Raw genomic sequence first — 17489 nt, 5'->3', positions numbered from 1 at the left:
TGTGATTCGTCAACCTTAAACGATGTAGACGAAACTGGTATCGGTAAATTATAATTATGAGGAACAGGTCTTGTTGCTGATGATAAATCAGGGTATCGAACTGTGTGTTTCGCCTTTGCATTTATGCCCTTTATTGGAGTAAGNTATAATCCGTACAGTACTGCACGGAAAAATTGACCATTTTATCCACTACAATTGCATTGCTCAAATGTGCTGTTATTGGTACCATTTACTACTGAAAATATCAACGAGATGTTTATTTATATTTGAAGACATATTAAAGGCTTTAACGCTTGTATTCGACTCGCACTACTATTCATGATTGAACAAAACTTTTGGCAGGTACTGTATGAAAAAGTATGTTTAATGAACAAGAGTCGAGAGTTTAATGAGCTTTTTTCTCCCTACCTATGATTTTGCTAGCGCATCCAAGACATTGGAAGGGGCACATCGCTAGAGAAAGTAAATGAGGTATAGTATACTACGTGTACTTTACACCAAAATCTTTGTCACAGTTCTACTGTGTAGATATACGAGTTAGATAAATGCATAAAATATGAACTTGCACCTATTTCGATCCTATGAATAGATGGATGTGCAACTGGAATAAATAGAAATCTCGTAAATCTTTCTTTGACTCTTACCTAGAACTCCGCCAAATATTTGTGCACTTGTTTTATATGTTTATCTATGCGTTTAAAAATAAACGTGAACAAGTAAACTTATTTACGAATGTATCTACTGCACCCATCAATCTTTTCAAACGTCCAAAAAAAGCATTCAATAAAAATATTATATAATACTCGTGTAATGCATTGTTTAGCGTAGACCAAACTTAAATCACTACTAAGTACCAAACAAAATATGTGGTGATTTACATCATCGGTAATAGTGCAGACGGTGGGACCAACAGTAGGAGGGGGGATAGCTGGAGATAATCTTTTACAAAACAAAATATTCCATTTTACTAATAATGTTAGAGTGATTAATTATTCATAGTGGTATCGTTTGGAGATTAATTAATTAAACAAATTAGTTGAAATAAAACAGTGTTTTATTACGCATTAATATTTTTGACAAGGAACGCAATATGGTCAAACTCGCACTATGGATAGAACTATTATACTTCGTTTACTTTCTGTAGCGATATGACCTTCAGTTTGACCGGCGCAAAGTAGAAAAGAAGAGCACTGGGCCAGAAAAGGAAAGAGACAACTCTCGGCCAAACTCTTAACCGGTGAGGAGCGTATAATCCGTACAGTACTGCACGGAAAAATTGACCATTTTATCCACTACAATTGCATTGCTCAAATGTGCTGTTATTGGTACCATTTACTACTGAAAATATCAACGAGATGTTTATTTATATTTGAAGACATATTAAAGGCTTTAACGCTTGTATTCGACTCGCACTACTATTCATGATTGAACAAAACTTTTGGCAGGTACTGTATGAAAAAGTATGTTTAATGAACAAGAGTCGAGAGTTTAATGAGCTTTTTTCTCCCTACCTATGATTTTGCTAGCGCATCCAAGACATTGGAAGGGGCACATCGCTAGAGAAAGTAAATGAGGTATAGTATACTACGTGTACTTTACACCAAAATCTTTGTCACAGTTCTACTGTGTAGATATACGAGTTAGATAAATGCATAAAATATGAACTTGCACCTATTTCGATCCTATGAATAGATGGATGTGCAACTGGAATAAATAGAAATCTCGTAAATCTTTCTTTGACTCTTACCTAGAACTCCGCCAAATATTTGTGCACTTGTTTTATATGTTTATCTATGCGTTTAAAAATAAACGTGAACAAGTAAACTTATTTACGAATGTATCTACTGCACCCATCAATCTTTTCAAACGTCCAAAAAAAGCATTCAATAAAAATATTATATAATACTCGTGTAATGCATTGTTTAGCGTAGACCAAACTTAAATCACTACTAAGTACCAAACAAAATATGTGGTGATTTACATCATCGGTAATAGTGCAGACGGTGGGACCAACAGTAGGAGGGGGGATAGCTGGAGATAATCTTTTACAAAACAAAATATTCCATTTTACTAATAAAAATTATACTACATTTTACCCTCGGGTTCGCTCGCGAATTTTTTTTTCTATCCCTAGGGAACAGCATTTTTTCTTCTGGATAAAAGGTACCCTACGCCCTGATCTATACATAGAAGACGCAATCAACGTCATTAAATACAGTACAACTGTAGGGATAGATATACAGGAGCAAAAGATTAGCATCTAGCAAGGAGGAGTTAGAGATAGCTTTAAATAAAATGCGATACTGACAAACAGTAGTGTATGAAAATAAATAAAAATAAAACAAATACTGGTATGTAAGGTAAGAAAAAGTAGGGAAAGAGCGAATTGTGTTTGGAGCGCGGCGATGTACAGGTGCGAAACATGGACATTGGGCGCGGCGGAAAAGAAAAGGTTAGAAGCGTTCGAAATGTGGTGTTACAGGCGAATGACGAGGATACCGTGGATACAGAAGATTAGAAATGAAGAGGTATTAGAAAGAATAGGAGAACAGAGGGCTCTATGAAGGTCGATAACAAATAGACGAGATAGGTTAGTAGGGCACCTTCTCAGGCACGAAGGTCTAGTCACAGACATATTAGAGGCAGAAGCGGGAGTTAGGAGGGATGGAGGTAGACCTAGATTAGATTACTGTTCGCAAATATTTAAGGATGTGGGTTGTTCTAGTTTTAGGGAAATGCGAAGAATAGTTCAGGATAGGAATGAGTGGAGGTGCCTGTCCAACCAGTCTTAGGACTGATGACCTTAGTATGATGATGATGATGTCCTTTTCTGTACTCCTGACAATATGTCTACAAAATTTCATGATGATCGATTGAGTAGTTAAGGCGTGAAATCGAGCAAATAAAACTATTTTTTCTTCCATCCCTCGAGAACACCTTTTTTTTTTGATAAAAGGTACCTTATAATCTTTCTTGTGCCTCTGATAATGTGTCTACAAAATTTCATAATGATCGATTGAGCAGTTAAGGCGAGAAAATGTACTTTTAGATTTACTTTTCCTATTTTACTATACAAAATTAAATGTTCAGTCAATGACATGTCAGTAGAAAACAAACCAACTGTACAATCTGCGAATAATATTTGCGTCAAGCAATTTTCTACTTTACAATCACTTAAGAGCGAGTCTATGTGGCAAAAAGTAATAAACAGGAAATGTAAAGAAGACATAATTATACTTGTACAATTAACATCCAAAAGTTTTGCCGTAATTGAGTATTGTTCAAAAGCAAATGGTAAACTTTCTACACACGTAAATGTGCTGCGATACGATAATTAACTAGCACTAAAAATACAGCTTGCTTAAAGGTTGTGCAACTAAAAACGTCTTTTTTATTAATTTAATTAATTGCCAATTAAGTTAAATTGACTGTAAATTGTTTAACAGATAACGGTATTCAGACTTACTTGCCTTTTGTAGTGTAAAAAGTTCAATTTTCTGTTAAAATACACAACCCAAAGATTCCTTTAATTTGAATGGTGGGTGAATTTATATTATTTAGGTTTTGTTAACATAAACCTTAGACTTTGCAAAAGCCCAAAGATAAAATTTGCATGACAGCAATGTCACCTTTCTTGGAAATCACATAACCAGGAAAACATTGTCTTAACAAATTGATGGTTTTTCTTTCTATATGGCATGTGACATTGTCCTGTTAAAATTCTATCTACTAGACTCATTATTAAAAAAGAATGCTCCAATTACACCTCCAGCGATTACTCTGTATGTACATCGTTTTTACATGTTATAGTACGAGAATTTCCATTATCTCAGATACGACAATTCTGCTTTTTGAAAAACATCCAAATGAAAATCAGCCTCATCATCATCATAATCATAAGGTAGTCAGTCCTAAGACTGGTTGGACACGCATCTCCATTCTTTCCTATCCTGAGCTAATCTTCGAATTTCCCTAAAACTAGAATAACCCATATGCTTAACTATTTGCGAACAGTAATCTAATCTAGGTCTACCTCTATCCTTCCTAATTTCGATCGCTTCTAACCTTTTCTTTTCTGCCGCGCCCACTGTCCATGTTTCGCACCCGTACAGCACCGCGCTCCAAACTCACCTTTAACAACCTTTTTCGAATTTCTAAATTAACCGTTGGCGAGCATAAAAGTGACTTATTTTTATTGAAGGCGACTCGACCCTGCGCTATCCTCTGCTTTATATTCCTACTACTCCTTCCGTCCTAATTATTATCTGACTTCCTAGATACCTAAAATCAGTCACTTCTTCTACTTTTTCGCCTCCCATCTTTACATTTGCTCTTTCCCTATTATTTCTTCCCTTGCATACCAGTATTATTGTTTTACTTTTATTTATTTTCATACAGTACTGTTTTGTCGATACCGCTTCCATTTTATTTAAAGATATCTCTAACTCCTCCTTGCTAGATACTAATACTGCTATATCAATTATATGATATTAAAAAAAAATCCATTCACTGTTTAGTTTTCCAACACCTACTTAATAGATTGTCTCTGTTGCTAATAGTCTTGTTTCTTGGACCCGTAAGTTAATTGAACATTGTAAGCGTGAAGGTGAAGGTCTTTGATAAAAATTCATATAAAATTGTTAATAACGGCAACGTACTGATATTCCTGGATTCCTATGGATACTCTCACTGACATTGTAATGTTTATATATCCAAGAAAGAATAGACTAACACGCTAAGCAAAAAAGTAGAGGCCAACATCACAACGGATACGCGTGGAAGTGCGTTCTTCCCATCTTGAGTAAATCTTCGCATTTCTCGAAAACTAGAGCAACCTACATCAACTATTTGTGAACAGTAATTTCATCTAGGTATAACTCTGTCCCTCTTAATTTCTGGTCTTGTTTTCTTGTTTCTAATATGTTTGTAACTAGCTGTAATTCCAGAAAAGAAAGCCAACATATCTCACCTATTTCTAATTGACTTCCATAACGATCTCTGTTATCCTATTCTTTCTAATACCTGCTTATTACTAATATGTTCCATCCAACAGCATTTTTAACATTATCTCGAGCTTTATCCGTTCTGAGTTATCTGACTACCTAAATATCGCAAATCGGCGTATAAAACTACTTTTTCATCTCTTATTTTACGGATATTACTATTGACATTGGAACACAGTAAATAAAGATAAGTGAGGAATCCTTGCTGCACTCTGTTTTTACATGAACAAACAACAAATTACCTGAATCGCGTATGTGTTAAGCAAGCATTTTTATAGAGGTAAGTACACAAGATGATTAATGAGCAAATAATTTAATAAATCCACTACGTAAGCGAATTCTTAGTACAATTGTATAATTAAGATTATTGTAGAGAGTTTATAAAGCGAAAATGAGTGAAATGTAGTCACCGTTTTTCAAATAATTACATGATAAATTAATACGTAATTTTCTTGAGTATCAAAACATGTATAGTTTTCTTGAAAGCCCGCCATTAATAAATATAACAATCATGGAATAATGAATTTTTATCTACTACTTGAAATATGTATCAAAAGTCCAACAAGGTAAAAACTTTTCTTTAAAATAAATGATTCAAAATGATAATTAGACATATACGTAAATAATTTATTCCATTTATATTTTGATAGATTAATTTCCTGTATCTACAATTCAACCTTGTTATCCATTTCCTGGAAACCTCCCGCCATCTAGCGACCAGAAAACGAAGCAACAAAGCACAACTGTGGTGTATTTTAAGTAAAAAAAAACGCATAAGTTTCTTTTTTTACAAACTAATATTTACTAAGAGTCCAACACGTAGGTGCACAACATTCTGTTTTTATTAGTAGAAATTTAAACAAAAACATATTTTCTGTACAATTACCACATTGTTGATATCATTAGAACAAGCACCGTTTCAATTTACAAACCACACTTTTATTCACTTGCATGAATGCGTGTATGTATAGGTAATGGGTGTAGATATTGCATGTATTACACACGTAAGAACAGAAGCCCTACAAATAGCAAGCAGGCATTTTTAACATGTCGACAAGCACATGCCAATGCACACATTTGAATACACATCGCTAAATACATAACATAATACTACATATTTACATTATTGAAAAAGTAAGACAATATTATCAGTGAGAAGAAATTACGAATATTCGCACCAGTAACCAATTATATTATACGTATGAATGCGATCACATTTAATAGCTAAAAGTGTAAAATGACCTGCAGGTTCTCCAATTTCACACACCTGTACTCTACCGTCTACTTAAAAGAACTTTTGCGTGTTACATTCCCACCAGATGCTAATACTTGTGGGTGGGCTGTACCTTCGATTTACAATATACAGTAAAAGCTCTTTATTCGCGGGGTATACGTTCCATAAATATGCCGCGCCAAAGATTCCTTTAATTTGAATGGTGGGTGAATTTATATTATTTAGGTTTTGTTAACATAAACCTTAGACTTTGCAAAAGCCCAAAGATAAAATTTGCATGACAGCAATGTCACCTTTCTTGGAAATCACATAACCAGGAAAACATTGTCTTAACAAATTGATGGTTTTTCTTTCTATATGGCATGTGACATTGTCCTGTTAAAATTCTATCTACTAGACTCATTATTAAAAAAGAATGCTCCAATTACACCTCCAGCGATTACTCTGTATGTACATCGTTTTTACATGTTATAGTACGAGAATTTCCATTATCTCAGATACGACAATTCTGCTTTTTGAAAAACATCCAAATGAAAATCAGCCTCATCATCATCATAATCATAAGGTAGTCAGTCCTAAGACTGGTTGGACACGCATCTCCATTCTTTCCTATCCTGAGCTAATCTTCGAATTTCCCTAAAACTAGAATAACCCATATGCTTAACTATTTGCGAACAGTAATCTAATCTAGGTCTACCTCTATCCTTCCTAATTTCGATCGCTTCTAACCTTTTCTTTTCTGCCGCGCCCACTGTCCATGTTTCGCACCCGTACAGCACCGCGCTCCAAACTCACCTTTAACAACCTTTTTCGAATTTCTAAATTAACCGTTGGCGAGCATAAAAGTGACTTATTTTTATTGAAGGCGACTCGACCCTGCGCTATCCTCTGCTTTATATTCCTACTACTCCTTCNAAACCAATATATATCAAAATAAAATCAATGTATTAATAAATTCCTAATTAAAATTAATCGTTATAATCAGGTTTAGGCAAGAGTTTAAAAATATTTAGTGATTTTTTCTTGTTTTGAATTTTGAAATTAGTCCACTCGGTTACATCTTTTATAAAAGTATGTACTCAAAAGATGCTAATACGTTGAAAAATAACACCGAATACTTTTCTACTCGATTTTTTTTAAAAGCCGCTTCGACACGTACCATGTGTACACACATTAAGAGGATTCAGTAGTACACGCGCCGTAGATTAAAAACATGCTTATCGATTCTAGATATCATGTGTTTAATATTTGTAACAGAGGTTAGAAATTTTATCGTAAGATAGGTAAAGCTTTGTTCTAAAGCTTGTCTAAGACCATTTTTTAATTTGTTAACTTCTATTAAAAATACGTGTCCTACAAGAAGCATCAACTTTAAGCACTTGCAAAAGCTTTTAATGACAATATTATTAAAAAGCACAAACGTATCGAATTAGTGGGAACCTTTGCCTGTTACCATACGAAAAATTAGATATTTATCTCGCAGCGTTAAATCACAATGTTTAGAATAGGAACCCATGTTTTCGGAAAAATTCACACGAGGCACGAGCGGTCTATTTTGGTCAATCCCCTTAACAAATGACACCGAATCCTTTTCTGTTTACCGATTGCAACCGCGAATAATGAATTTTTTAACAGCGAATACAGGAACTGGGTCGCCATTTTTTCACCCGCGTATAATGAAAACGCGAATAAGGAAACCGTGAATAAGGAAATTTTACTGTAATGCAAAGCCAGCAGGTCGGGCAGAAGACTGTCATTATTTGTGGAGTAACACTGCCCCAACATTTGGTTAAATTATAATTTGAAACCACACGAAAACATGGATCAGGCAAATCGGTCTCGGAATCGAGCCGATGACTTGCCGAATGCTAAATCGGTAATAATCATTATTGTACAACATATATAAAACATTAAATTCGTATAACTTTTACGTTAAATTACCATTAAAAATCAACTGAAATGTGAATTTTCGTAATTAAATAGATTTAGAGATTTCAAAAAGGTACTTCTTCATCATCATAAGATCGGCAGTCCTAAGACTGGTTGGACACTACCTCCACTCCTTCCTATCCTGATCTAATTTTCGCATTTCCCTGAAACTAGAACTTCCCCTTCCTTAACTATTTGTGAACAGTAATCTTTAATGGACTTAAAGCAGAAACCAATCCGCCACCAGTAAACGTGCCCCCAAAGTAAGTTGTCTTTTTATGTCTATATTCATTAATGTAAAAGGTGTTCTACCCTCTTCTTTTCTTTTTAAATAACAGAACAGTATAAACGAAGAAGATATATATTCTATATCTTCAAAAGAAAACGGTTTTGTAAATGTAAATACAAATACAACTGGAAAATTACAAAAAAAACTATTAATTTTTGTCGGTGTTTGTCTCCAAATATAAAATACGTAGAAATGCATGACAAAAATAAAATTTAGTTAATCATAAAATAACTTTTCGTTTGTCGTAAACTGACCAAGCCATGTGTACATAATGCATATTTATAAATCAACACGTACTTCATCATATCTTTGATCAGTCGCTCACCAGTGAAACCTTGCCTATATGTACATGCAAAAAGAAATCCTAGCAAGCGCTTTTTTTTTTTTCGAAAAGTCCCTGTTATCTGTCATTTTATTAACAGTAACAGACAAGGTATAGAAATATGAATTCCTGCCGCTTGGCACCGATCCAAAGGCCAAAGCCTATTAAACACACCTTGTCTCTCGATTCAACAAGTTGAAAAAATGACTTATTTTGAACGTACCGAGAAGTACTTGATGCGGAACAACAAAGTCACTGCTTACTGCAGACTTTGCTTAGCATTAAAAAATTATTTGTTAATATTGATAGGATCTGTTAAAATGAAAACACATTTTAAAAATAGTGTCTTTTAGTTGTTTAGTGTTTAAGTGCAAATAATAAATCAAACATGTAAAGTATCAATAACATTTGTATTTGAGTTAACACTAATACCTTGTACCTGAAATTTTCTGAAAGGAAAGATGGTTTTATGAGCTAGTCATAATTATTGTCATAGGGTCGTCAGTCCTGGTTGGACACGCACTTCACTCTTTCCTATCGTGAGGTAAACTTCGCATTTCCCTTAAACTAGAATAACCCACATCCTTAACTATTTGCGAACAGTAATCTAATCTAGGTCTACCTCTACCCTTCCTAACTCCCGTTTCTGTCTCTAATATGTCTCTGATTAGACCTTCATGCCTCAGAAGGTGTCTTAAGAACATATCTCGCCTATTTTTTATTGACTTCCATAGAATCCTCTGTTCTCCTAGTCTTTCTCATCATCATAAGGTCGTCAGTCCTAAGACTAGTTGGACACACACCTCCACTCTTTCCTATCCTGAGCTAATCTTCGCATTTCCCCAAAATTAGAACAACCCACATCCTTAACTATTTGCGAACAGTAATCTAATCTAGGTCTACCTCTACCCTTCCTAACTCCCGTTTCTGCCTCTAATATGTCTCTGATTAGACCTTCATGCCTAAGAAGGTGTCCTACCAACCTATCTCGCCTATTTCTTATTGACTTCCGAGTCCTCTGTTCTCCTATTCCTTCTAATATCACTTCATTTCTAACCTTCTCTATCCACTGTATCCTCATCATTCCGCTGTAACACCACATTTCGAACGCTTCTAACTTTTTCTTAATACATTTAATATATTCCACGGTAGGGTAGTTGTAAAATTTGGACACTTTAGTCAAGGCGACACCCCAACGAGTAAATGCCACACTCGGCTTCCCATTATGCTAAATTGCTATTGACGCGTATTTAAATTGGATATTGAACCATTCTGGAACTTGGAAATTTGAAATACAATAATAAGATACGGAAGAACCAAATAAAAAAAATACATCGCAATAACAACCTCAGTTCGTAATCGATCCCATTTAAGGCACTGTACGCATTTTTATATCTATACTAAGAAGAGACATGTTCGTCATAGAGATAAATGTATTCAATGGGACTTATCCAGCCTAATCATCATACTTGACTTGTTTGTTTCATATCATTACCATTTTCTTGTAAGGACATTTTAACTAATAAAATTATTATTTTCGAATATTTCGAAGATCGGGAATCACTAGTATATTGTATTCATACTTCTTTGATTATATTTTACGAAAATGTGAACACTAGTAAGTATATGTTCGTTAAAATTCTACCTCGTTTATCTACACATAACATACCTGTGACTATACCCCCTACAAGCTCCGCACTTTTTTCAGTTGCACCCTGTATATCAACCAGGCGCATTCACCAAATTTCAGTAAAACTATTTTATAAAATACTTAATAAATGTCAGTTATGAGAAGCCTCTGTTACAAAATAATTATTAATAGTATAATAGGATTCATTACTTTGCAATTACGTATAAGACTAAAAATTTTATAATTAGAAAACAAAATTGATATTGGCAAATGCCTACAGAACACTATTGCATGCATGTCCAACTAAAACACACCCGTGATTTATTTTATTATATTAGTAAGACTAACATTAGTTTTTATTTTTTTTCAGTTGTGATCTTGTATGTGAATTGCTATAGCGTTAACTTAGCCACAAGTGTACAGAATGTTTTCACAGCAGCCAAACTTGTAGCAATACTTATTGTTATATTAGGAGGAGCGTACAAGATAATCGAAGGTATGACATTGAATTACTTCAGTGATTCCCAATAAGAAAAAAAAAACAACAAAAGTTGGCAGATTTTAGTAAAGATAGACAGGAAATATTTGGGAATCACTAGTTATATTACCTATTTATATCTCAAAAAAAAAAAAATGGAAAAGTTTTCAGTTAGTAAAATTAAATTTCAGGTAACGTGCAACACCTTCAGCACCCATTCAGAGGCACAAAATACAATTTAGGAAACATCGCGACCGCTTTTTACACCGGTCTTTGGGCTTACGATGGATGGAATAACCTGAATTATGTAACAGAAGAAATCAAAAATCCTTCAAAGTAAGTAAATATCATCATTATCATAAGGTCGTCAGTCCTGGTTGGACACGCACTTCACTCTTTCCTATCGTGAGCTAAACTTCGCATTTCCCTTAAACTAGAATAACCCACATCCTTAACTATTTGCGAACAGTAATCTAATCTAGGTCTACCTCTACCCTTCCTAACTCCCGTTTCTGTCTCTAATATGTCTCTGATTAGACCTTCATGCCTCAGAAGGTGTCTTAAGAACATNCGTCCACCAAAAAACTCGAGGTAGCTACAGCCTCTATGCGTGGAATGAGAATAAAACGGATGGTCTAAAACGTCTTTAAAGCATGCGATACGACGATTTATGACCTTATCATTTTATTACCTAAAGACTTTAGATTAGTTTTATGGGTAATTTTCTTATCTAACAAGATACACGTATTTTTTCGAACATGATAAATTAATGAGTTTTTTGTTTGTAATGTTAATCAACATGAGATAATCCAATCATCCTTAGATTTCAATTAATTCTTTAATGACATTTCTGGCGGAATACCGGAAATAACTTACATAACGAAATATCGTACAAACATATACGAATTTGGATTGTTTTCCTCGGGGAGAGAGGCACCGGAAGTAAACGGGGAACCTTTTACGCCAAGGAGAAAAGGTTAGGTTATGGTGGGTAAGTTTCCCCCCCCCCCCACTTCAAAAAAAGAAAATCCGGTAGTTTATCCCACTGCCAACACAATGACCGTTTTTTCTTATTTTTATTCAATTCTTGTTCTCTACTCCCGGCTGTGTTCTACAGTCACTTTTATCCTTCGCCCCCTTTGCGACCAATGGTCACCTTTTCAAACAATCTGGTTGGGATAAAAGTCCATTTTAAGCACATTTTACTCATGTAGATACTTGCTAATAATTATAATCAATAAATAAATATTGCAGTGTATTGAAACTATACTTTTAATATACATCATCATTATATGGTCGTCAGTCCTAGGACTGGTTGGACACGCACCTCCACTCTTTCCTATACTGAGCTAATCTTCGCATTTCCCTAAAACTAGAACATCCGACATCCTTTACTATTTGTGAACAGTAATCTAATCTAAATCTACCTCTACTCCTCATAACTTCTGTTTCTGCCTCTAATATGTTTCTGACTCGACCTTCATGCCTGAGAAAGTGTCCTACTTACCTATGTCACCTATATCTTATTGACTTCCATAGACCCCCTGTTCTCTTACTCTTTCTAATACCTCTTCATTTCTAACCTTCTCTATCCACGGTATCCTCATCATTAGCCTGTAACACCACATTTCGAACGCTTCTAACCTTTTCTTTTCCGCCACACCCACCGTAAATGTTTCGCACCCGTACAGCACCGCGCTCCAAACTCACCTTTAACAACCTTTTTCGAATTTCTAAATTAACCGTTGGCGAACATAGAAGTGACTTCTTCTTATTGAGCTTTATCTGACTTTCTAGATACCTAAAATCAGTAACTTCTTCTAATTTTTCGTCTCCTATCTTTATATTCGCTCTTTCCCCACTTTTTTCTCCCTTGCAAACCAGTATTTTTGTTTTACATTTATTTATTTTCATACAATACTGTTTTGTTAATACCGCTTCCATTTTATTTAAAGCTATCTCTATTAGGTCCTCCTTGCTAGATGCTACACTGCTATATCATCTGAAAATCTAAGCATACTAATCTGACTCCCTTCTTAATATCTATTTCTCTACGTTGCAGACCCAGTTCTATAACTGCCTGTTGCTCTTTATACAAACTAAGTATCACTATAATGTACAATATTTAACTAAATATAGTAATGTATAGACATGTGGGACAATGTTAGGAGATTCATCGCTGACGAAAGCTGATGCAATAGCTGCACATTATTTACTGTGACGTTTCAACAGATTGCGTCATGTCGGACCACTTAAATTGCACCATTATCAAAACCACAAATCAGTATTTATAACGCATTCACACAGATATACATCGAATCAAAGCATTCGCATATTTACCTGACGATATGCAAAAGCACAAATCAGCAGTTCTGCAGTTACAAACTGGAACAGTTCGCGGAAACATGGTGAGGGCAGTAGATGAAACAAATGAAAACCACGTATTTACAATCAATACACCCACAAGGTAGTTTCGATTTTCAGACCCACAAAGCCGAAATACATAAATCAATAAACACACATGAATTAAAGACGTTTGTATAGCGTATTTTTTCCAGTTTTTTTTTCGGCGTAATGGTATGGTAGTTTCGGCAATTATTAGGACGGATGGGACGTCACGAAAACACGCGGGAAAACACACGTCTCAACCTTAAATGCGGCACGCAACGCACTAACTGATCAAAACATGTTTTGTTAGCTCGTAATAAAAGTAAATGTTGTTTGCGCAAACTGACGCGGCGACCATGGTAGTTATTCGTATAGCTGCACTCTGGTTGTATTACTGGCGAAAACTAATAAACGAAAATAAGAAGTTGCCAATAGTATGACCGTAGCACACGCTGCGCTGCTGCTTCTATTGTTTCTGTGTACCAACTACCGCAGGTAGGTTAGGTGCTATGACCACGTAACATTAATAACAAATAAACTGGGACTTGAGGGGGCCTCTCTTTCGGTAAAGTTCTTTGCCATATCGTGCCGTCCGTAGAGGAGAAAGCCGTCAATGTTGTAGACGTTATGCTAGAATTGGAGCCGCTGCTGCTGCTGCTGCTTCGTCTCAGTTGTAACAATCACTTTTGAATATTTAAGAAATTTGATTGAACATTATTACAAATTATGGTAATTTTTTACATTAGTTGACATTGGAATTGAGACATGAAGTTTAGTCAGGTAGGTAGTACTCACCAAGTAAAGTAGTGTAGTAGTATTTACTAGAATTTTGTTTATTATTTGTTTAAAAATGAATGTGAGTGAGATACAGGCCCTTAAAGTTTTCTTAATCGGAGGAAATTCCGGTAGGTACGGCCCTGGCTTCAGCCTTCCGTCAGCTGTTCCCGCCAAACATCGTTTGTCTTAAAACATATCTTCCTAACATTATTCTAATGTATCAGACCGACTTCGGCGGGCAGGGGCATTAAACATACTCGAGTCTGTCATACATCTACCTAACCTAATGACGTCATCAATGCATATTTGGCGAGAACAGCTGACGAAGGGCTGCGGCCAGGGCCGTACCAATCGAAATTTCCTCCGATTAAATAACATTAGGAGCCTGTATCTCAAGCTACATTGGTTTCCGCACGAAATTAATGCTACCACACGATTCTACTTGGTGAGTACTACCTACCTGACTAAACTTCATGTCTCAATTCCAATGTCAACTAATGTAAAAAATGACCCAAATTATTATTATTAATATGTATTGTAGACAATATCTGGGAAACCGAGCTCCACTTAGTTTTCTACTTATCGTACCAAAAAAAAATCAAAAAAATTTGATCACATTGCAGGATTCGAACACACGCGCTTCGTAATTAAACAGCTGTGAGAAGTAACCTGTGACGTCAGCACATGTGGATAGGGTTGCCACCCGTACTTTATTATAAAGTATTGTACTCTATTTCGACTGTGCGTACGTTATACTTTACAAGACACATAAAGTACGCAAAAATACTTTATTTGAGGCCTTAAGTAAACATCGTAATTTTGTAAGCGATTATTCGAAATTCAGGGTACTTTTATATCAATAATATTGCACAGAATAATGACAAGCCATATTTACGGAACAACCTAATTTCCCAAATCTGTTCAAAGTAGTGTCACTTTTGCTGTCCGTTCCGGCCACTTCAGCATTTATAAAAAGAGTATTCTCTGTTATGAACGCAAAGTGGCGGGACGACAGGAATAAAGCTTCATTAAAACTAATATGAAATGAACTTTGAGTTTATTTAAATCTTTGTTTGTCATGTTTAGAGGCTATTAATGTGTTTAAGAGCGACAGCAATTTGTTACTGGCTGCTAGNTATTTCTTCCCTTGCATACCAGTATTATTGTTTTACTTTTATTTATTTTCATACAGTACTGTTTTGTCGATACCGCTTCCATTTTATTTAAAGATATCTCTAACTCCTCCTTGCTAGATACTAATACTGCTATATCAATTATATGATATTAAAAAAAAATCCATTCACTGTTTAGTTTTCCAACACCTACTTAATAGATTGTCTCTGTTGCTAATAGTCTTGTTTCTTGGACCCGTAAGTTAATTGAACATTGTAAGCGTGAAGGTGAAGGTCTTTGATAAAAATTCATATAAAATTGTTAATAACGGCAACGTACTGATATTCCTGGATTCCTATGGATACTCTCACTGACATTGTAATGTTTATATATCCAAGAAAGAATAGACTAACACGCTAAGCAAAAAAGTAGAGGCCAACATCACAACGGATACGCGTGGAAGTGCGTTCTTCCCATCTTGAGTAAATCTTCGCATTTCTCGAAAACTAGAGCAACCTACATCAACTATTTGCGAACAGTAATTTCATCTAGGTATAACTCTGTCCCTCTTAATTTCTGGTCTTGTTTTCTTGTTTCTAATATGTTTGTAACTAGCTGTAATTCCAGAAAAGAAAGCCAACATATCTCACCTATTTCTAATTGACTTCCATAACGATCTCTGTTATCCTATTCTTTCTAATACCTGCTTATTACTAACATGTTCCATCCAACAGCATTTTTAACATTATCTCGAGCTTTATCCGTTCTGAGTTATCTGACTACCTAAATATCGCAAATCGGCGTATAAAACTACTTTTTCATCTCTTATTTTACGGATATTACTATTGACATTGGAACACAGTAAATAAAGATAAGTGAGGAATCCTTGCTGCACTCTGTTTTTACATGAACAAACAACAAATTACCTGAATCGCGTATGTGTTAAGCAAGCATTTTTATAGAGGTAAGTACACAAGATGATTAATGAGCAAATAATTTAATAAATCCACTACGTAAGCGAATTCTTAGTACAATTGTATAATTAAGATTATTATAGAGAGTTTATAAAGCGAAAATGAGTGAAATGTAGTCACCGTTTTTCAAATAATTACATGATAAATTAATACGTAATTTTCTTGAGTATCAAAACATGTATAGTTTTCTTGAAAGCCCGCCATTAATAAATATAACAATCATGGAATAATGAATTTTTATCTACTACTTGAAATATGTATCAAAAGTCCAACAAGGTAAAAACTTTTCTTTAAAATAAATGATTCAAAATGATAATTAGACATATACGTAAATAATTTATTCCATTTATATTTTGATAGATTAATTTCCTGTATCTACAATTCAACCTTGTTATCCATTTCCTGGAAACCTCCCGCCATCTAGCGACCAGAAAACGAAGCAACAAAGCACAACTGTGGTGTATTTTAAGTAAAAAAAAACGCATAAGTTTCTTTTTTTACAAACTAATATTTACTAAGAGTCCAACTCGTAGGTGCACAACATTCTGTTTTTATTAGTAGAAATTTAAACAAAAACATATTTTCTGTACAATTACCACATTGTTGATATCATTAGAACAAGCACCGTTTCAATTTACAAACCACACTTTTATTCACTTGCATGAATGCGTGTATGTATAGGTAATGGGTGTAGATATTGCATGTATTACACACGTAAGAACAGAAGCCCTACAAATAGCAAGCAGGCATTTTTAACATGTCGACAAGCACATGCCAATGCACACATTTGAATACACATCGCTAAATACATAACATAATACTACATATTTACATTATTGAAAAAGTAAGACAATATTATCAGTGAGAAGAAATTACGAATATTCGCACCAGTAACCAATTATATTATACGTATGAATGCGATCACATTTAATAGCTAAAAGTGTAAAATGACCTGCAGGTTCTCCAATTTCACACACCTGTACTCTACCGTCTACTTAAAAGAACTTTTGCGTGTTACATTCCCACCAGATGCTAATACTTGTGGGTGGGCTGTACCTTCGATTTACAATATACAGTAAAAGCTCTTTATTCGCGGGGTATACGTTCCATAAATATGCCGCGAATACAGAAACCGTGGATATGGAATGGTAATTATAGGGTTGTTCGGAAAGTCATTTCGTTTTTTTTGTGGAAATGAAAGACAGTTTTCGTATAATAAACAAATACTTTATTAAATTATATATTGACCGTTCTGGTCCAACACCTTTTGTCATCTTTCTGGTAGTAGCATAATTCCACGCTCATAAAATTTTTGGTCTTTGCTGGCAAAAAACTGATCGAGGAGGTTTTTG

At 34.8% G+C, this 17489-nt stretch overlaps 2 protein-coding genes across 2 annotated transcripts in view; one reads left to right on the top strand and one right to left on the bottom strand.

Moving 5' to 3' along the window:
- Window positions 1-17489, bottom strand: part of LOC108739814 (growth factor receptor-bound protein 14-like) — a 117535-nt gene that overhangs the window by 63506 nt on the left and 36540 nt on the right. The window lies entirely within an intron of this gene.
- On the top strand, window positions 10663-11280 carry LOC112904778 (b(0,+)-type amino acid transporter 1-like). The gene is made up of 2 exons (XM_025975711.1): window positions 10663-10903; window positions 11077-11280. The coding sequence occupies exons 1-2, from the start codon at window positions 10678-10680 to the stop codon at window positions 11223-11225; spliced, it is 375 nt and encodes a 124-aa protein (XP_025831496.1). The 5' UTR covers window positions 10663-10677; the 3' UTR covers window positions 11226-11280.

Source organism: Agrilus planipennis, unplaced genomic scaffold, assembly GCF_000699045.2.
Source record: "Agrilus planipennis isolate EAB-ADULT unplaced genomic scaffold, Apla_2.0 scaffold253, whole genome shotgun sequence".
Taxonomy (NCBI): Eukaryota; Metazoa; Arthropoda; class Insecta; order Coleoptera; family Buprestidae; genus Agrilus; species Agrilus planipennis.
Note: the sequence above shows the minus strand (reverse complement) of the source record. Positions and strands in the feature narration are given on the sequence as shown.